The sequence below is a fragment of the Mauremys mutica genome, chromosome 2 (assembly GCF_020497125.1).
Source record: "Mauremys mutica isolate MM-2020 ecotype Southern chromosome 2, ASM2049712v1, whole genome shotgun sequence".
Lineage (NCBI taxonomy): Eukaryota > Metazoa > Chordata > Testudines > Geoemydidae > Mauremys > Mauremys mutica.
Genome location: NC_059073.1, coordinates 61,269,426 through 61,292,001, shown reverse-complemented (window position 1 = coordinate 61,292,001; position 22,576 = coordinate 61,269,426). Strand labels below are relative to the sequence as shown.

At 43.4% G+C, this 22,576-nt stretch overlaps 1 protein-coding gene across 2 annotated transcripts in view; it reads right to left on the bottom strand.

Moving 5' to 3' along the window:
• The window catches only part of SLCO5A1 (solute carrier organic anion transporter family member 5A1), a 171,262-nt gene that overhangs the window by 100,904 nt on the left and 47,782 nt on the right, over positions 1-22,576 (bottom strand). The window contains exons 1-2 of one of the 2 annotated variants that reach the window (XM_045003183.1): positions 22,444-22,531; positions 19,435-20,874 (exon numbers count right to left, since the gene is read on the bottom strand). In XM_045003183.1, coding sequence (XP_044859118.1) covers positions 19,435-20,473 — 1,039 coding nt within the window. In that variant the 5' untranslated portion in view covers positions 20,474-20,874; positions 22,444-22,531. Of the gene's footprint in view, positions 1-19,434; positions 20,875-22,443; positions 22,532-22,576 lie in introns of those variants that run through there. The other variant, XM_045003182.1, reaches the window with a different exon arrangement.

The window sequence follows — 22,576 nt, the reverse complement described above, 5'->3', positions numbered from 1 at the left end:
GATGATGCTGTAGTTGCACTCTGGGTAAAATTGCCTACACATATATACATGTATCCATTCATAACTATATACATACCACCTAATGGCCATCAAGGTCAGGTCAGAACATTACATGCTTTCATAAAAGACCTTACTTGACATATATTTATATACAATAACATTGTATGCAACCAGTTGATTCAACTGATTATTCTGTGAGGTTCAGTCTCCCTGTTCTCTCCTTGAAGTGTCTGGACCCTGATTTTCACAATAATTTACAAAAATAAATTAAAAGTTGCACAGGTCTATTCCTGAGCTCATTGAAGTCAATGGCAACACTCCTGTAGATATCCATGATTAATTAACCTTCTGAGTAGTAACCTTTTCTTGCTTACACTTGACATTCAATTTAGTCCTCAGAAGTGGCAAGTTTTCATATCTATTGCTCTTCATGAGCACAAACACATCAATATTAAAAAAATATTGAGAATTCTTTAATATATTTTAACTTGTTTTATATCTAAACAGACATTTAACTCCTCCATGCCAGGAAGCACTAGTGCCAACTTCACATTTTCTTAAGAAGAAGATAGTTTTCAGGTAATACGTTCTGTTTGAAACCCTTAGGATAACCCATAAGAGAGTTTAAACATTTTGTACAGAATAAATTATCTTATGATTTGTTTTTACACTATCTAAATATTTCATATTAGGAAATATGATTAATTATACAACTCAGATTCCCAGTGGCATTTTTAAAGCAATTGTATCAGTTATAAATATGAATACTTAGAGGGCTTGATTGCAGCTAACACAACTATTGTGAAACATTAGCAGCTATAACTGGAAAGAAGGAATTAGTTAAAATGAATATTAAGAAGTATTATAGAACTGGCAGATGAAAATGCCAAGTATGTTTACCAAAAAACCGCTCTGAACTGATGGCACTGACTTGTGCTCTCTTAATACTTGCTTCACAATCCCACATAAGAGGATTAATGTCTATTTTGGCACTATATATAACAAAAATCAGCACAAGTATACAGTACATAACCAAAAGTTTGTACCAGAAAACTGAACCATATAATCACACTCACACATTTACTTTTCAAGTCAGGTCTCCCATATTAGAAAGCAATCAGCTGATGGTTCCCCTAAATCCATCAAGTTGTCTGTTACTCACAGGCAAGTCAGAAAAATGTGAACAGGACTTTTTTATTTTTAGTTTCTGAGGAAAATGCAGCAAGGCACATATCCAAGGGAAGAATTTTGTCTTTCATATTATTTTTCAGTACTTTTGTATACTAAAATATCACAATATAGCACAGATGCTGGACACTGGCTCCATTTTTTTTTCACCAGCCACGCTGAGGTCACAAAGGCAACAAAGAATAGCCCTACCACAACATCCAGAGATTTCATTGACATAATAGCTAGTTCTATGCCACCAACTCCCTCAATGTGTGGGTGGTTTCTGGACAGGCCAGGGATGAGGCTGGAACCACTCTAGCCTAGAGGAGTCACTCTAGCAACCGGAACTTGGGGCAGCCCTTAGGCCCAGAGCCTAGGTTCCACCAGCACAACAATTGGGCTGAAATGACTGAATATATTTATTAAAAGATAAAGGGAAAGTTCATAGTATTCCTGATATATTACTCCATTGTTTATTTTTTTCTGTCAAATATAGGAAGATGTCTACCTTCTAACATAAACCTCACTGATGTCAACACTTCTAACACAAGTATTCAGCAACCCATGCAGTATCTCTACAAGGTCTATCTCTTCCAGTTTACAGACACACTTTCTCCACCAATACCTCCACACAACTTGGATGGTATGAACAATCAAAAGGGTACTTCTCACATCTAGTGACCCATAAGCATGGTACCATGATGGGGTCCTTTTGTTAGTCTTTACAGTTATTCTTGTAGTTTGCTTCTCTACATTTCTTCAACCATAGAGAACTATAACAGTGAGCTTTTTCCAAAGTGCGGCTTTGTATTCGAACTATGTTAGGTTTTTGTTATTTGGGGAAAGGGGAGGTTAATGACCTAATTCTGTTTCCTTACATTAATAAATCAAATATTCCATTTACTACTTAAAATCTTACTATTTATTACAATGGGCCAGATTCTAATTATGTCAGTGGAAATCTGGAGGGACTCGTAACTGTACCCCCATGCTCCAACCTCCACGCTCCCCGCCTCCTTACCATGCCGCTCAGAGCACCAGGACTGGCAGCCGCACCGCCCGGCCAAAGACAAACGAAGTATATTTTGTATTCCTTCATTTGTCTCTGGCGACCATCCTAATCTTGGGTTGGAAAGGAACAAATGGACTCATTATCCTTTAACAGCCTTTCTCATCCCCCTTTCCCATTAGCTTCCCTGGCTGTTAATCCCAGAGACTAGTCAATCAGTTTGATCTCATTTCACATAGAAGGGCTGATCTCCTTTTAATTGTCACAAATGCTAGTCTGGTCTGTTTGACTGGCAGTTGTCTCATCTAGTCTTCAAGTAGGTTTTTCAAGGTAAACTGGCTATCCACTTTCTGTTTGGGGAGACTCTAAACACCAGTGGGTAAAAGGTCAAGCTATTCCCCTGAAAACCTCTCGCAATGGGCTCCCAAAAGCTTCTAATTCTGAGCCATGATTGACAACTAAATCAAGCCAACTTGCCCTCCTCCCTTTGCAATGCAGAGTGGACAGGTGTGGAGCTGACCAGAGGGATGTCAGGGCTTTGTACTCTTCTGTACCTGTGGCTTCACCTCCAGAGAAGGAGCATTTTGGTATGAGAGAGATTGCTTCTTCAAAGATACCTCCCTTCCTTCTGTGCTCGAGCAGACATGGAAGGAAACAGGAATGTTATCATCCATTCCCAGATACTTGTTTCTCCTCCTGTTGACTGGTTTTAGGATGGCCACAGACCAGTCGAGAGATTTGTCTCCCTATCCGCATCAGTCATCAGGATTTAAGATCACCCAAAATAAAAACCAACTCAGGTATGTTTATTAGAAACAAAGTAAGTAAATGGGGTATGCTATAAAGGACTCCCAATACAGGTAAGCAAGGTAAATAGGTAAAGGTGACACTATAATTATACTGACAGTGACCAAAAAGGGTTTACTCCAGGGGTGAGCAAACTTTTTGGCCTGAGGGCCACATTGAGGTTCCGAAACTGTATGGAGGGCTGGATAGGGAAGGCTGTGACTCCCCAAACAGCCTGGCCCTCGTCCCCTATCTGCCCCTTCCCACTTCCCGCCCCAACTGCCCCCCTCAGAATCCCCAACTCATCCAACCCCCCCTGCTCCTTGTCCCCTGACCACCCCCTCCCAGGACCCCCCGCCCCTAACTGCCCCCTGGGGACCCTACCCCACACCACACCACCCCTCCCTGCTCCCTGTCCCCTATCCATACCCTCGCCCCCTGACAGGCCCCCCGGGACTCCCACACCTATCCAACTGCCCCCCCCGAGCCCCTTGCCCCTTATCCAAACCCCACACTCCTTACCATGCCACTCAGAGCACCAGGACTGGAGCCAGCCATGCTGCTGCGCAGTCTAGAGCACCGGGGCAGGCCGGTGCTGGTGGCACAGCGAGCTGAGGCTGCAGGGGAGGGAGAACGGGGGAGAGGGGCCGGGGGCTAGCCTCCCTAGCCGGGAGCTCAAGGGCCGGGCAGGATGGTCCTGCAGGCCAGATGTGGCCCACAGGCCATAGTTTGCCCACCTCTGGTTTACTCCCTTTCCAAGACGAGTCCCAGGTGCGGGGTATGGAGGACTTAAAAGGTCTCTACCATTTCTTGAAGCTAGTGTCTGAAACCTGCGCAAGGGAGCCTGGCATACCGCCTGTAACATTCCCTTTGTCCTTTTTAACTTTTCCTTCAGCTGTCCACGATCTGAAGGCAACTGCTATGCTCAGCCTGATGGCGTTGGCTAGAGCGCAGCTCCTTTAGCAGCTCGCGGATAGCTGCCTGCAATTCACTCTGCTGGTTATTCACAGAGAGCTATTCCTTCTCCCTCTTAGCCAGCAGCTCGCTGAGGTCCTGGACCTTCAGCTCTACCCTTCCACCCTGTGACACATACATGTTGTTTTGTGCCACTAAACCCTCCAACTTGAACCCAAGCTTCTCTATTTCCAAGTCCCGGGACTGTAACTGGGACTCAAGGTCTTTGATTAGAGTAGCCTGTGTGGAACTGACTTGTCTAGCTCCACACACACCAAATACATCCCGTAAATCAGGGCTCTTTTCCTAAGTTTCCTTGAGGGCTTGGGTTTTTTCCCCAATAAAACCCTCTCAACTTCGGGACAGTGCACTCAGTGCCTCCCGGCCGGTGCTGGAACAAATCTTTTGCCCAGGGATTCTTCCCTTTACCAAAGTAATGGACACGAGATAAGTGACTCTTTATTATACAGGGCACTCCAGCTGTCCTTCCTGTAGGCGTGCACACTCATACTGATAGTAAAAGTAGTTCAAACTATCTGCCTCGTAGCTGGTCAAGCTGTCACTACTATTGCTGAGCAGCAGCAAGAACCCACACTGGGCTCCTTGCCTCGGTGTGTCGGAGATCAGGTCTTCTAATCTCCTCGGTAGCACAGGATATGGCGGGAGCACGAGGTGGGGGCCTCGGGCCTACAAGGCGGAGCTGTCTTCCACTCGCCTTGTTGCCTCCTCAATAACTGCCAGTGTGCAGGGCCAGGCCTAGCAGAAATGCTCTGCTATGGCAGCCTTGGTCTGCTGCCCACCTCGCCGACCTTACTGCAGTCGGTGGCTGTTTCCTGGCAATGGCTGGGAGTCGTCAGCCATGGCAAGCCAACCCTCAGCCATGGGCTGGGGCTCTTCAATCGGTACCGATAACTACTTGCCGTTGGCCAAATGCAAAACCTTAACCAGAGGACAAAACCCGCAACCAAACCTCCGGCTTCCCAGCCGGTGCTTCCCCATTGAGGAAGCAATGAGCATGTTAGCTCAGTGGGGCACAAGAACCCTGTGATAGCTGGCACTAAGCCACCCACTTGTGGGACACAACGACACACCAGCTGCCGGCCTCTCATCCTACCCATCCCTAGTGCGCTCAGCCACGGGAACCCAACCACACAACCAGTGGGTTGCGGTCACAGTCAGTAAAAATAAAAACAGGCAAAAATAAACAAAATATGAATTCTGTCAAGGTCGCCAGAACTGTTGACTGGTTTTAGGATGGCCAGAGACCAGTCGAGAGATTCATCTTCCTACCCTACCCATCTATCATCAGGGTTTAAGACACCCAAAATAAAAACCAACAAGGGAGTACAGGAGTAAAACTCAGGTATGTTTATTAGAAACAAGGTAAATAAATGGGGTATGCTATAAAGGACTCCCAACACAGGTAAGCAAGGTAACTATACTGACTGTGACCAAAAAGGGTTTACTCCCTTCCCAAGACAGGTCCCAGGTGAGGGGTATGGAGGACATAAAAGGTCTCTACCATTTCTCGCAGCTTGTGTCTGAAACCTCAACCTCACGACGCAGATTGGGTCCGGAACTGACCAGTGACTCAGCAGGGTGAGGAGTGGACCTAAAGCAACAGATAAGTGATAACTCTGCTTGATGCTGGTGATTCTTCTTCCTCCTTCATAGAATCATAGAATCTCAGGATTGGAAGGGACCTCAGGAGGTCATCTAGTCCAACCCCCTGCTCAAAGCAGGACCAAACCCAACTAAATCATCCCAGCCAGGGCTTTGTCAAGCCTGACCTTAAAAACCTCTAAGGAAGGAGATTCCACCACCCCCCTAGGTAACCTATTCCAGTTCTTCACCACCCTACTAGTGAAAAAGTTTTTCCTAATGTCCAACCTAAACCTCCCCCTCTGCAACTTGAGACCATTACTCCTTTTTCTGTCATCTTCTACCACTGAGAACAGTCTAGATCCATCCTCTTTGGAACCCCCTTTCAGGTAGTTGAAAGCAGCTATCAAATCCCCCCTCATTCTTCTCTTCTGCAGACTAAACAATCCCAGTTCCCTCAGCCTCTCCTCATACGTCATGTGCTCCAGCCCCCTAATCATTTTTGTTGCCCTCCGCTGGACTCTCTCCAATTTATCCACATCCTTCTTGTAGTGTGGGGCCCAAAACTGGACACAGTACTCCAAATGAGGCCTCACCAGTGCTGAATAGAGGGGAATGATCACATCCCTCGATCTGCTGGATGTTGCGTATGCCTAAGGACAGCCCTGTATATATGCACCACCCAATGTCCCACAGCTGAATATCACATACTATACAACTAAAACGTCAGGTGGGACATAAACAAATTGGATAGCTATTCTTAACAAAAGCCCTTTTACTTAAGAATTTGCACTGGTCTAGGGGGCAGAGGGTCAGAGTACGAATCTCACTTCTCATGATTAACATTAATTACTCTGTGTATTCACAACCCTTATTACTGAATACCCCAGAGAGGCTGCTCATACTGGGAACAGAACCCAACTCCCCAGTAGAGCAAGCCCAAGTCTCCAGACAGTTAGCCAGACTGCCTCCCAGAAAGACTCCACAAAATCTAAGTACTCAGTGATGGTCTCTGTAAAATGGGGCTATTCATGCATATGTAGCCCACTGTTTCAGTGCATTACATATCGCCCTCCAGTGGGTGGTCCATAGAGTATAACAACAGCCTGCTGCCAGCTTTGATGTTACCCCTTTAGATCATTTTGGTAGAGGTCTGTGCCACACTGCTGAGGGTCTATATCGGGGTGGCCAACCTGTGGCTCCGGAGCCTCATGCGGCTCTTCAAAAGTTAATATTGCGCTCCTTGTATAAGCATCAACTCCAGGGCTGGAGCTACAGGCACCAACTTTCCAATGTGCCAGGAGCTGCTCACTGCTCAACCCCTAGCTCTGCACAGGCCCTGCCTGCACTCCACCCCTTCCCGCCCCCTCCCCTGGGCCTGCCATGCCCTCGCTCCTCTCCCCCCTTCAGCCCCGCAGAGCCTCCCGCACACCACGAAACAGCTGATTGCGAGGTGCAGGAAGGGAGGGAGGGGGAGGCGCTGATCAGCAGGGCTGCCGGTGGGCAGGAGGCGCTGGGAGCCGGGGATGGGGGAAGTTGATGGGGAGGATGCTGATGTATTACTATGGCTCTTTGACAAAGTACATTGGTAAATTCTGGCTCCTTCTCAGGCTCAGGTTGGCCACCCCTGGTCTATATGATGATGTAGGGAGGGGAGACAAAGTTGTACACAGTAGAATTGTTTTATTTTTTAACCTAGGAATTTACAATAAAAAATATCAGGTTAAAATAACATTACTCAGGCTGTGAAATCAAGCACTCAGAAGTCAAAAAATGTCGGAATTAAAGCTGCCCATGCAACCTTAAATTTGGTTTCTTGCGCACATGCATTATGATACAATTGTTAATTACATGATCACATACTTTTTTTCCCTCTCCCCCAACAGAACCCCTGCAACATTCAGTCCACAAGAAAGATGGTGTTCAAGGAATAAATCAGGATTGTGTAAGGCTGTTGTAATGTAGCACCTCCTACTTCATTTGATTAGAAGATGGAAGGTGTGAATGAACATCAAACTTGCCATAAACATGCTAGGTGCTTTGAAAGTTTGGATCCTAGGGTTGTTAAATTAGGCACCCAATCGAGACACCCAAAATTGGTGGGTACTTTTCCAAGTTATTGCCTTAATCTCCTTATGCCTTCATTTCCAACATGTGAAATCCCTCGCTGCCTCACAGAAATGTTGCAAAAATAACTTTAAGGTTTGTGAGGCTCAGATACTACAGTGATAAGTGCTATTAAAATCCATAGGAAGTTGTTAATTCTGTATTCAAAGCAAGGTTTAGAAAGATGGTGTTCAGTGAAGGAAGTATGGTGTCACACACTGAATGGTGAGGATAACAAGAAATACTGAACAGCTGTCTCATTGACTGAGCACTGTCCACCCTGTGCAACGATAAAGTTGATCTGGTCTCTTTAAGATTCTCAGGAACCACAGCAAACTCCCTCTAGGTCAGGGATCTCAAAATCACATCTCCACGAGGGCTACATGAGGAGTAGAACATTGGCCTGAGGGCCGCATCACTGAAACCTTTTCATACAATGATACAAAAAGTATAATCAAAAATGAAAAAAAAAGAAGAGTAATATAGTATGCCATTAAAAGTCAATGTATTAACTTTTTTAAAACTGTAATGCGAAAAGTCAGTGCTAATTTTGATAGTCTTTTCTTTTTTGGCCACTTAGCTGGCAGAATTTTGCATCAACCAGAGCATCTTGAGACGAAATCAGTCTCAGTGTTGCTTGCAAATTGTACCACATTCCATACAAAAACCTACACAGTTAAGCACACGTGCCAAAATGAGGGCTGCACACACAACTTTTTCTCAACCCCTTTGAGACTATGTGTTATCATGTAATCTTTTAATGACAGGGTCACATACTGTCTCTCATATAATATATACCTTTTTTCTACACCCTTAAATTGTATAGCATCTTACAGTGATTTTTCTACTGACTTTTATTGCATTGTCACAGTAGCCCACTATATGTTTACCAGCAAAGTACGTGCTACTTACCATAAACCTGAGTGGCTAAGTATGCAAAAAACCCACTCCACCCCTTCCATGAGGCCTCGCCCCTGCCCCACTTCTTCCCACCCCTTCCCCACCCCCATTCCAACCCCTTCCCCAAAGTCTCAGCCCCAACTTGGCCCCCTCCCTGCCTCTATTCCAATCCCTTCCGCAAACCCCTGCCCCGGCCCCGCCTCCTCCCCTGAGCATGCTGCATCCTCACTCTTCCTCCCTTTTCCTCCTGGAAAGTCCTAAGCACCACCAAACAGCTGTTTGGTGGCGGGAAGCTCTAGGAGGTAGGTGGAGGAGTGGGCATGCAGCGTGCTTCGGGACAGGAGAGGAGGGGAGCTTGGCAGGCCACAGGAAATAACTCTGCGGGCCGGCCGCATGTTTGAGACCCCTGCTCTAGGTCCTCACATCCACATTTCATCTAAATCTTGCTGAGATCTGCATAAGATCTCTAAGATACCGCCTTTCAAATCCACACAGCTAAAGCTCTCACCTAAACGCTCATCATCTCACGTCTCCATTACTTCACCAAACTTCTCTCTGAACATGATAAATGCAATCTTACCCCGCTCATACCCATCCAGAATGCTGCTGCTAAAATGATTTCCTAGACTGTTGCTTTGACCACATCACCCTCTCTTTGAATCCCTGTTATTGGCTCTCAGCTAAACGAACCCGATATTTCAGTATCCTCAACCTAAAAAGCTATTCTCACAAACTTTTCAACCCCTCCTTAAAAGCTAAAACAAAGCACGCCAAAAATCCCTTAGTTGTCAAACAAACGGGATTCCATTCCTTTGTTCGTGCGCTCATTCCTGGGTTAAAAATAGCTAAGCTGAAAAAAGCAATTATAAATATTTCTGCAAAGCTTAAAAAAAACAGCTAATGCATCAATAAACGCTTTCCAAAAGTTACAACAAAAAATTAATATAATGCAAAAGTAGCTTTGCAAAATAAACATGTGCTAAATGCCATAAATGCTAAAATAGGGGGGGCTTGTGCTCGCATAAAAAAAATGCTGTTTTTATATAAATCGCTCTGGCATAATTAAAAAAATTTTACAAGCTATTAAAAATGCTGCTGTTGTTTTCCATGCTGTATCTCTTAATCACACCTTTAGTTTTAAAAACCTTCTCCCAAACCTTAAGTCCTGGTTTACAGGGCTCTTTCAAACAATTGTAAAGTAAATTATTTTCCTTTTTTTCCTCCTATGTATTATTTAGGTACTAATACAATGTGCAAAATGTCTGTAATGCTGTAACCAAAAGCTCTGCTGCCCATAAAAAAGCCCAATATCTATCCCTCCCGCTTAATCGCAAATTGCGTAGCGGGCCTAACAATTTGGGCTTGTCAGGCCCGAAGGGGGGGACTGTGAAAGTTACTGGTAACCCCCCTTAACAACTATTCAGGCCGCCACTAAAAAAAAGTAAAAGCGTCACGTACACAGTAACCTGACCTTTTGAACTGTCTTTTCTTCTCTGCCTTAAAGCAAAAAAAAAAAAAAAACTAGCTCCAAGCTGGTTTTCACTAACCAAATAACAGTTTCACGGGGTCTGGCAACCACCAATAAAGTGTTAACACAACATGGTCTTTGTCTAAAAGTGTATAAAAAGTTTGTGAAATTTGTATAAAGCAGAGTTCTTTGTACCTAAGTACAGAACTCTCCTTTTTTCTGCAGAATAAAGCAATCTTTCCTTATCCTGTCAGGCTGTTATTGGCTCTCAGCTAAACGAACCCGATATTTCAGTAACAATTATGAAACTAAGGCAGGAGTCAAATTTTTTTTTAAATCAGTCAGATATTATTTCCCTACAGCTTGGGAAAGGATAAGTTTATTTGGCTTCCATCCCAGCTATCTGTATCAACCCCATTTACACAGGCTTTATCCAATTTTCCAGATAGTTACCCATAACGCTTTATCCTTGCATACACAGTAATTATGTTCTGAAAACAGAGGATACCCTATACTAAAATTAAACTGTTTTATGCATTTTTCTTTGTACTCCATCATAATCAGTCTAAAGCATTCTGGAATCTGAAAATGTAATACGTCTCATACAAAGGCTAATTCATTTTAGTAAAGAACCCTAACTTCTGTCAAAATACTGTGTTAATGGAATGCTTTTTTAATAAAAACTGAAAATGGCTTTCCACACATACGGAATCTCACAAAGTAAATATATTATATACTTTAATGTGTAAATGAGCAAATTCTTTTTGTATATTGTGTTGCCTGTTTTACAAAAGTTATTCTACAACTGAAGTGCCTAATAACACTCTCCCCAACAAATGCTCAAGATCTCATCTTTTCAGGAGATAAATTATAATCAAGAGCCACAAGTAAGTGTACAAATCATGGTTCTTTAAGCCATCCACGTACACCTTCACTGGATCGTTAGAATTACTCAAGGTGTAAGTCAGTTTGCAGGAACGGTGCCGAGAGAGAGAGAGAGAGAAAAGTTAAGGTCCAATCCAGTTCCCACGGAGATCAATGGGAGTTTGCCATTGATATAAATGTAAGTAGAAATTGGCCACTAGTGGATAATTTGCATATATCAGGCCATTGAAAGGAGACATGTCTCATAGTAACAAAACCTACAAGAAAATTGAGTACTGAATAAAAATAACGAGGAGTCCTTGTAGCACCTTAGAGACTAACAAATTTATTGCTTATGCCCAAATAAATTTGTTAGTCTCTAAGGTGCCACAAGGACTCCTAATTGTTTTTGCTAATACAGACTAACATGGCTATCACTCTGAAACCTGAATAAAAATAACCCACTGATTGCCCACTTCTGTCTTGGATTCTGCTGCTTTGCCTCTTCTTACATTTCTCAGGTGCCTGCCATAACAGTGACTTTTTCAAAGACATGAAGGCCTCCAAATTTCACATCTTACACTTTCTCACTATTCGTATGTTGGTACAAAAGGGTCAACAGGTGTAAAGGATCGTGTGGAATCAATGCAGCATTGCTGTTACAGAAAAGAAGCTTTTTTTAAAAAAAAGGAAAGAAAAGAGTATCTACAGCACTGTGCAAACTGCCCAAGTACACACATCACTGCTTGGCACCTTTGTCTTAATAAAAATGACATACCACCTTGTAAATTGGCACAGTGCCATCCTGACAGATGGGCTAAAGTGTAGGCAGTCAAGAGACTATGTATAAGCATCAAATGTGTTTTCTGAGAGCAGGACTTCCAGCCAGGAATGTTAAAACAGCTGTCCACCTTGAGCTTGCATGCCTATGCTTAAGAGGATATGCTACTGCCACTCAACCCGTGAGCTGGATTAATTTAGAAAATAAATAAAATAGCTTCCACAGCTACATAAGGTGAGTTTTCGTAGAATCAGGATTAGTGATCTGCAGGGGCTTTACAGAATTACACTTAGTGTAAAAATGGGCAAGCCTTAAAGAGTTGTAAGAGGTTTTAAGCTCTAAGGTTTTGCAGAACTTTTTTCAAGTTGTATGGTTGTAAACAAAAAGTCTCAATTAAGAAATATTTTTCAGAGTAAAATACTCAGAAGCAGTACAAGTTCAATTATCTATGTCAATGTCTTTATATTTTGAAATATGAAAAATATTTTTTTAAAAAACACCTCTTCACTGAGATATGCTTTACTAAGCATCAGCTCATTGTTTTTTCTCTTCAGAACATCTCTCAGCGTCCATGACCCCTCATTGAATTGAAAATTGAATATTACATACCACAGATGTGGGGGTAATACCCATGTGACTAAATTACAGAGCCATTTGATAAATGCATTTATTCTTCACCATCAGCTACCTTGCCTGCCCTCTGCCCACTACTCCATCTCATCATCAGGACTTCTAAGAGTTCAAACCTCTGAGCAAATCCCAAATAGTCTTATTTGTTTAAATCAATAGATAAATGTTTTCGCTTTTCCCAAAAGATGACATATGACATTTACCCACATAATATCACTGATCTAAGCCCCAAATGTGCAACATTCAGTCCTGAACTAGTGGCAGTTTTAAAAGTCCAATATATTACTCAATCCCACAGAGTTTTACACTGTTGAAGAGAGGCAATACCCAGATTTCCAATGGAAAACAACACTTGCTTATAGCCCTGAGATATTGGACTATACAGCTGTGATTTTTGTTAATATACATACACATACATACATATACACACACACAGAGCAAAGCTATTTTAGCAATTTTAGAGGTGTTTTTATTGTATTCACTGAAATTTTTCTCCCTTTAATCTCTATACTGATGGATTCATAGGCTAAAATTGTTCAAATGTGGGTGCCTAAAGTTAGGCACCTAAATTCAAATGTAAGCATCTAAATAAAATACATCTTTTTATGAGTTGTGCATCCGTAGCAAACAATCTGAAGCCAATAATGTTACAGTCAGGTAAGTCAGAGCAAAATCAGTCCCGTAACTCCAGGCCCATATCCATTTCTTCATACATCTCCAACTCCCGTTTGCTTTGTTAACCTAAAAAGCAGTCTTTTAATACTTTACATAAGAACATAAGAACAGCTGTACTGGGTCAGACCAAAGGTTCATCTAGCCCAGTATCTGTCTACCGACAGTGGCCAATACCAGGTGCCCCAAAGGGAGTGAACCTAACAGGCAATGATCAAGTGATCTCTCTCCTGCCATCCATCTCCATCCTCTGACGAACAGAGGCTAGGGACACCATTCCTTACCCATCCTGGCTAATAGCCATTTATGGACTTAAGCTCCATGAATTTATCCAGTTCTCTTTTAAACACTGTTATAGTCCTAGCCTTCACAACCTCCTCAGGTAAGGAGTTCCACAAGTTGACTGTGTGCTGCGTGAAGAAGAACTTCCTTTTATTTGTTTTAAACCTGCTGCCCATTAATTTCATTTGGTGACCCCTAGTTCTTGTATTATAGGAATAAGTAAATAACTTTTCTTTATATACCTCTATCATATCCCCCCTTAGTCTCCTCTTTTCCAAGCTGAAGAATCCTAGCCTCATTAATCTCTCCTCATATGGGACTCTCTCCAAACCCCTAATCATTTTAGTTGCCCTTTTCCGAACCTTTTCTAGTTCCAGTATATCTTTTTTGAGGTGAGGAGACCACATCTGTATGCAGTATTCGAGAGGTGGGCATACCATGGATTTATATAAGGGCAATAATATATTCTCAGTCTTATTCTCTATCCCCTTTTTAATGATTCCTAACACCCTGTTTGCTTTTTTGACCACCTCTACACATTGTGTGGACATCTTCAGAGAACTCCAAGATCTTTTTCCTGACTCGTTGTAGCTAAATTAGCCCCCATCATATTGTATGTATAGTTGGGGTTATTTTTTCCAATGTGCATTACTTTACATTTATCCACATAAAATTTCATTTGCCATTTTGTTGCCCAATCACTTAGTTTTGTGAGATCTTTTTGAAGTTCTTCACAGTCTGCTTTGGTCTTAACTATCTTGAGCAGTTTAGTATCATCTGCAAACTTTGCCACCTCACTCTTTACCCCTTTCTCCAGATCATTTATGAATAAGTTGAATAGGATTGGTCCTAGGAGTGACCCTTGGCGAACACAACTAGTTACCCCTCTCCATTCTGAGAATTTACCATTAATTCCTACCCTTTGTTCCCTGTCTTTTAACCAGCTCTCAATCCATGAAAGGACCTTCCCTTTTATCCCATGACAGCTTATTTTATGTAAGAGCCTTTGGTGAGGTACCTTGTCAAAGGCTTTCTGGAAATCTAAGTACACCATGTCCACTATATCCCCCTTGTCCACATGTTTGTTGATGCCTTCAAAGAACTCTAATAGATTAGTAAGACACAATTTCCCTTTACAGAAACCATGTTGACTATTGCTCAACAGTTTATGTTTTTCTGTGTGTCTGACAATTTTATTCTTAACTATTGTTTCGACTAATTTGCCCGGTACTGACGTTAGACTTACCGGTCTGTAATGGCCGGGATCACCCCTAGAGCCCTTTTTAAATATTGGTGTTACATTAGCTAACTTCCAGTCATTGGGTACCAAAGCCGATTTAAAGGACAGGTTACAAACCTTAGTTAATCATTCTGCAACTTCACATTTGAGTTCTTTCAGAACTCTTGGGTGAATGCCATCTGGTCCCGGTGACTTGTTAATGTTGAGTTTATCAATTAATTCCAAAACCTCCTTTAGTGACACTTCAATCTGTGACAGTTCCTCAGATTTATCACCTGCAAAAGCCGGCTTAGGTTTGGGAATCTCCTTAACATCCTCAGCAGTGAACACTGAAGCAAAGAATCCATTTAGTTTCTCCGCAATGACTTTATCGTCTTTAAGCGCTCCTTTTCTATCTCGATCATCAAGGGGCCCCACTGGTTGTTTAGCAGTCTTCCTGCTTCTGATGTACTTAAAAACATTTTGTTATTACCTTTGGAGTTTTTGGCTAGCCATTCTTCAAAATCCTGTTTGGCTTTTCTTATTACACTCTTGCACTTAATTTGGCAGTGTTTATGCCCTTTCTATCTGCCTCACTAGGATCTGACTTCCACTTTTTAAAGGAAGTCTTTTTATCTCTCACTGCTTCTTTTACATGGTTGTTAAGCCACGGTGGCGCTTTTTTAGTTTTTTTACTGTGTTTCTTAATTTGGGGTATATATTTAAGTTGGGCACTTTTTAAAGACACCATAGTAGAGGCCCATGCAGCTTGCAGGGATTTCACTTTAGTCACTGTACCTTTTAATTTCTGTTTAACTAACCCCCTCATTTTTGCATAGTTCCCCCTTTTGAAATTAAATGCCACAGTGTTGGGCTGTTGAGATGTTCTTCCCACCACAGGGATGTTGAATGCTATTGTATTGTGGTCACTATTTCCAAGCGGTCCTGCTATAGTTACCTCTTGGACCAGCTCCTGCACTCTACTCAGGATTAAATCTAGAGTTGCCTCTCCCCTTGTGGGTTCCCGTACCAGCTGCTCCATGAAGCAGTCATTTAAAGTATCGAGAAATTTTATTTCTGCATTTCGTCCTGAAGTGAAATGTTCCCAGTCAATATGGGGATAATTGAAATCCCCCACTATTATTGGGTTCTTAATTTTGATAGCCTCTCTAATTTCCCTTAGCATTTCATCATCACTACTACTGTCATGGTCAGGTGGTCGATAATAGATCCCTAATGTTATATTCTTATTAGAGCATGAAATTTCTATCCATAGAGATTCTATGGAACATGTGGATTCGCTTAAAATTTTTACTTCATTTGATTCTACATTTTCTTTCACATATAGTGCCACTCCTCCCCCCCCCCACCCCCGCCTGACCTGTTCTGTCCTTCCGATATATTTTGTACCCCGGAATGATTGTGTCTCATTGATTGCTCTCAGTCCACCAGGTTTCTGTGATGCCTAATTATATCAATATCCTCCTTTATCACAAGGCACTCTAGTTCACCCATCTTATTATTTAGACTTCTACCATTTGTGTACAAGCACTTAAAAAACTTGTCCCTGTTTATTTGTCTGCCCTTTTCTGATGTGTCACATTCTTTTTTATGTGACTGTTTATCATCTGATCTGGCCCTTACATTATCCTCTTCCATCCTCTGCTCCTGACTACAACCTGGAGATTCTCTATCATTAGACCCTCCTCTAAGAGAAATCTCTGTCCGATTCACATGCTCCTCTGCAGCAGTCGGCTTTCCTCCATCTCCTAGTTTAAAAACTGCTCTACAACCTTTTTAATGTTTAGTGCCAGCAGTCTGGTTCTATTTTGGTTTAGGTGGAGCCCATCTCTTCTGTATAGGCTCCCCCATCCCATGAATGAATGTAAACCCCCTCTTCTCTACATCATCGTCTCATCCACGCATTGAGACTCTGAAGCTCTGCCTGCCTACCTGGCTCTGCGCGTGGAACTGGGTGCATTTCTGAGAATGCCACCATAGAGGTCCTGGATTTCAGTCTCTTCCCTAGCAGACTAAATTTGGCCTCCAGGACATCTCTCCTACCCTTCCCTATGTCATTGGTACCTACATGTACCACGACCACCGGCTCCTCCCCAGCACTACACATAAGTCTGTCTAGATGCCTCGAGAGATCTGCAACCTTCACTCCAAGCAGGCAAGTCACCATACGGTTCTCCTGGTCACCACAAACCCAGCTATCTACATTTCTAATGATCGAATCTCCCATTACTAACACCTGCCTTTTCCTAGCAACTGGAGTTCCCTCCCCCGGAGAGGTAACCTCAGTGCGAGAGGCAACCCCAGCACCATCTGGAAGGAGGGTCCCAACTATGGGAAGGTTTCCCTCTGCTCCCATTGACTGCTCTGCTTCCCTGGGCCTTTCTTCCTCCTCAACAGCACAGGAGCTGTCTGAGCGGAGGTGGGACAATTCTATAGTGTCCCGGAAAGCCTCATCAACATACCTCTCTGCCTCTCTTAGCTCCTCCAGTTCCGCCACCCTGGCCTCCAAAGTCCGTACATGGTCTCTGAGGGCCAGGAGCTCCTTGCACCGACTGCACACATACGCCACCGGCCCACAGGGCAGGTAATCATACATGCAACACTCAGCACAATAAACTGGATAGCCCCCACCATGCTGCTGGGCTTCTGCCTGCATTGTCTCCTAGTTAATGTAAGGGTGGTTTAAAGAAAGAGGTTTTGAATGTAGTTTGGTTTATAGGTTTTAGGGGGGGGCCACAGGGAAGGGGTTACGGCCGGCGAGGGACTCCCGCTCCCTTCCCACTCCCCTTCCAAACTCCCTTGCGAAACTCCCTGTTAGCAGCCCCTGGTCGCTTGTGCGCGGCTTTATAAAGCCCTGGCCTGAGTGAATGCCCCGCCCACTGATTAAGGCTCAGCCAATTACCAGAGGCTTCGAGCTTTCAAAGCTGCCTCCAACTGCCAGCCAGAGCACACAGTCCCTCAAACAACCAAACAAACAGACTGACAAACACAAGCTCAGCACACAGCAAGTAACCCCCAAACACAAACAAACACACACTACAGACAGTCACTTACCCCACAGATGCTGTATTAGCTCCTCCTTCACCTGGAGAACTCCCTTGCAAAGCTCCCTGTTAGCAGCCCCTGTTCGCCTTTGATTTTCATTGTATTTGTTTTATTTCAATATCCTCCATTCAGAGCATCTGGGCAAGCAGAACGCTTTCACTACACACGCACAAAATTTCAGAACCCTGATCTTGCTTCCCTCTTCACCCAGGACTCAGAGACTGTCCTGCTTTTTTGCTTGCCACAGAAATCTCTCTCCTTTCCATGAAAGTTTCAAATCCCTTTCTCTGCCACCACAAGCTATAGTTACTAATCCTGACCTGCTTGCTTACCTCCTTCCAAACACCAAGAAAGCTCATTCCATGATATTTTGCATTTCCACATCAACACCACTTAACCAGAGGGAAGGAAGGAAAGAGAAGGTACTCTGTTGCTTACTCAATATTTCACTATGATGATTTGTGACTGATAAAACATACTAGGTCTTTTTTGAAAACCAGCACTGCCCAAAATGCCTTGGACTTTGTAAAGACACTGCCTAGAGAACTAGCTTAAAAATTATTCAGGGCACAATCAAATTGCTGATGAATAGGTCAAAAGGAACAAAAATAGTGATCCTGGGGCCTTCCCCATGTGATCCAATATTTCTGCTGAATACAGTAATTACATGCATACCTTCTCACTTCATTAGGCATGTTTCATTCATGAATGCCCATTTTCCATGGAACTATTGCTTTAAAGGTTAACTTGAAGGCAAAATAATTTAACTTAAGGTCAATAATAATAACTCTACAAAAACAGTCATGATGAGCATCCAAAACCATTTAGTAGTCCTCTCAATCCCTCAGGGAGCCTCTGCTTTCCTTTAAAAAGAATACAGTACAATGTAAGCAAGCTTCATTTCATATAGGATAACACAAAATACTACTGTAAACTTGGAAACCAGTGCACTGCTTCCCCCATAAGCACATTTGGAGTGCTAGTCATGATCTCTAAAAGCCTAACTGGTCTGTGACTCAATTATCTGAAAGATCACCTGTCCTCCATCATTGGAATTACTATCAACTGGGTCACTCTCACTATCTCAGGATTAAACTACCAAGGGCCAGGTGCCGGTTGTTCTCTGGGGGTGACCCAATACCTCCTACTAGCTGTCCGCCAAAATCTAAGGTTGGAGAACTTCAGGACACAGTCTGACATGCATTTCTGGTCAAGTTTTTTATTGATTTAAGGATCAATTTAACAGTTGAGATTGGGGACACTGTTTAATTTTGTGACTTTTCCAAGGAGGTTGATTATTTCCCATTATTTTATTAATGTTTTTTAAATTACATAAAGTTTTCAGATGATTTAGTGATGAGTGCCAAAACATATTTCTAAACAAGGATAAATACCGGTAAATATTAGGAAAATAAAGTATGATGTTCAAATATGACAGCTCTTCCACAGTATTCACAAAATGCTGTGACTCTATGGTAAAGATAGGTTAGCTGAAGTTTTGAAATACAAGGCTTCATTATTATCAAAGATCTCCTACGGAACATTGTAAACTGTAAAATAACATTTATTTCTGAAAAACTGTTACCTACTATTGTTATTTGTAATCCCAAAAATTACTATAACTGACAAAGATTAGAGAAAAAGACCCGCTGTCCATTTAAGACCGTCTGTGTAGTCAGTGTCATGGTTTCTCAAATACAGGTGACACTAACTGATTATATATATATAAAAGAGTTGGTCAATACAGCAGGGAAGAGAAAAAATAAATTTAAAAAATGTCTCTGTTACACTACAAAAAGTAGCAGGGAAACTCAGGGCAGGTATAATACCTGGAACTAGCTTAAATTCATGTTTTGAAAAGGATTAGATTTTGAGCCAATGGTGTCCCTTTAAAAAGCTTAGTTATTTTTACTACGATGCCTTACCTAGGTACAGTGATGCATTTTCTTTCTTGACATTGTCATCTAAGTAGGTTGGTCCCAAGGTATAGATGGGTGTGGAGCCCATGCCAATGAGAATTTGGGCACAAATGAATAAAGCTACATAGAGGGAATGATCATTTCCACCTGAGTCCTTGACACAGGCTGGTGACTCCAAATGGTCTTTGGCGGTATTATTGCCAGTCACGCACAAGCCCTCGTTAGAGAGGGAAGAGTTCAATTCTTGGATCTGATATGATGGAGAGATGAAATGAGGTAAAGAAAAAAGTGCAGCCCCAAGAGCAATGAAAAACCCACCTACAGCAAGCCAGAGTGGCCTCCGTCCGCGCCCCCCAAAGTAACTGATGAACACCACGACGACCAGACTACCAATATCAAAACAGCTGACCAGCAGCCCAGACTCAGAGCTTTTCAAACTGTACCTCCTCTCAATGGTGGTAATAACACTGCTCAGATACCCAGAGACCATTAAGGACTGAATGAAGGTCAGAAAGCACATGCACACCAAGAAGAAACGGGAATCTGTCAACACCACGCTGAGACACTTTCTACCTGGGAGAGCTAGCAACGTGGAAGCTGGGGAAACACCTTTGCTTGTGCCAGCAAAGTTATTACAGTCTGTCCTCTCAGTGAAACTCCCGACCCCTGAAAAGCTGGAGGCTGTGAAAGAAAATACAGTCCCAGAAGCAGCAGCAGCAGCACCGTTACTGTGAGCTGATTTGTCAGTGTCAAGGCCAGATCTCAGGTCAGACCTCGCTTGGAAACTGTGCAAGACACTCCGTTTTGCCTCAAGGAGGGTGCTTTGTGTTGTGATAATCCAAGGAGCAGACCTATTCAGAGCTGGCAAACTTTTGGACCTGAAGCTCTCCGCTTGATTCTCCGGCTGCTGTTCTCTGGGGGAGAATGGGTGCTGCTGCTTTATCGCTGGCGATGCCATGCTGGCAGCAACTCTGGTCTGCGTTAAGTTAAAAAACAAACAAACATCAGACACATTGTATTGTTCAGTTAGAACCTCCGTTGCCATTTCATCATGTAAATCCAAGGAAGTGTAACATATTCTCTGTGGATTTACTTCCCCGACTCCAACACACAACTAACCGTGGCACGCATCAATGTGTAAGAGCACGTGTCTAGCGGTGTCCTTGGTGGCTCCATCCTTCTTAGCGCTTCTTACGGAGCCGTCCTAGCAGCCGAGCTATGAACAGCTTGGACGGTGCCTCTATCCTTCTGCTGGAACATTTCCCACATGGATTAATTGGCCATGTTTAACAATGAAAAAGAACCAGGGTGCAAGGTACAGCCCAGCCTGGGCAAGGGGGAGCTCTTGGTCATCTGCATCTTTGCCTCTTCCTATCCGCAGGCTGCAGCAGGGAGGCTGTCGGCACGGAATCCTGTTTAAAACCTCCTGATGGCAAATCTGCCAATCTGTAATGCAGAGAGATCAAGCAGAAGGTCAGCGAGCTGCTTTTGTCCTGCTTTGCCCGGCACTAGCTCCCAACTGCAGCTCCCCAACCCGAGGCTAGAAAAGGACATGAAGGGCGCTGTTGCCAAGCTCCCTCTCCGCTCCTGAACAATAAAAGCAGGACATCTGAGACCCTTTCCCAGCAATCGTATACCCCACACCCACTCCCTTAACTCTGTCCAGTTTAAAGCTTCTCTCTTGTATTGGTCTCATAGTTAACCTCTCAATTATGACTCACTCAGATTCATTTTATTTTGAGGGAACTAATTATAACCATTTTCCACCCCCTACTGGATTGCTCCCACTGAAATAGAAGAATTGCAAGACATCTGAACACACTCAGTTTATGTTATTTGTGAAAACAAAAGTACAGATATTTGTATAAGATGAATGTACATATATACATATATATCCATGTGCCTTGTTCAAAGAGAGATCCTGTTATTTACAGCCAAATGCATCAGCAAAAGGTCAACATACCAACTCCTTTATTTTCAGTACTAAAAATAAACACATTGGAATAAATATTCAATTACAAATATCAGGGATGCTGCAGACTGTCTGTATCCCACACTGAGTTTGCCCGGCTAGCTTCCTAATTTACAGAGACTTGGGAATCGTGAGCAGTATTTCTCAAAACAAGGAAAAGAAAAGGACACAGGAAACAAAGAGATTCAGAAACGTGACTCTCTCTAGACACCCATCTGATGCACACATGCAGCACCCTGAAAAGCAGACAAGGTCCTTCCAACACACACAGATGCACTTGGTACATACACAGGCACAAAGAGCTAATGCAGCTGTAACTGCATGCACAGATTACGTGCATACGCATAGACATACAATACATATACAGAATACATGCAAACACTCATATGTAGTGCACACATGGTAATCAGTGTACTGCTAGTGAATTATGTCTTTGTGTGTCACCATCTGGGAGAGTAACTGCTGTCCTTTATATGTCAGCTCCCCTTTTGTCTTTCTGTCCAACTCCGCTTTGTGCAACCAGTGAAGACAGACACAAATGCCCACACACACACTTTCTCCCTTTCAATGTGAGGAGGTGGAGGGTATCAGTTCAACTCAGCAGCTGCCACTGCCATACAACTCGTGCAATAATTTTCATGTACTTAGCGTGTGCAATGATCCACATACAATAACGAGCATACCTCCAGCCTGTTCTCACAGCGTAAACTGCATGCGTGCATATACACACACAGAGCACGTTCAATGACTCCCACACTATCTCCATGAGGCTAGCATGTGCAGCAACTCCCGTGCAATAATGTGCATGTGCGTAACACGCTGGCGTGTCTCTGCGGTGAGTGGCTCCCAATTACAATCCGCATGTGTTGCATGGTCAGCGACTCCCAGTCCCACATACTATTTTGCGCGCCTGTCCAATGTCTCCTACTCAACCAGGTTCAGACACCCCAGGAGGGGGAAGCTAGAGGAAGGAGGGTCACTGGATCCCAGTAGGGCCCCCAGACCCAGTACCAATAATAAAGAAGAAAGAGCCTGTTACTCACCCCTCAGGGCGGGGCGCTGCGCCAGGGGCAGGGGCAGGGAGGGCAGCAGCGGCGCCCGGGTCGGCGCTGTCCTGGAGCCGGGAGCGACACTGAGCGGAGCAGCGCACGCAGGCGCACCGGCCCAGCCTCCTGG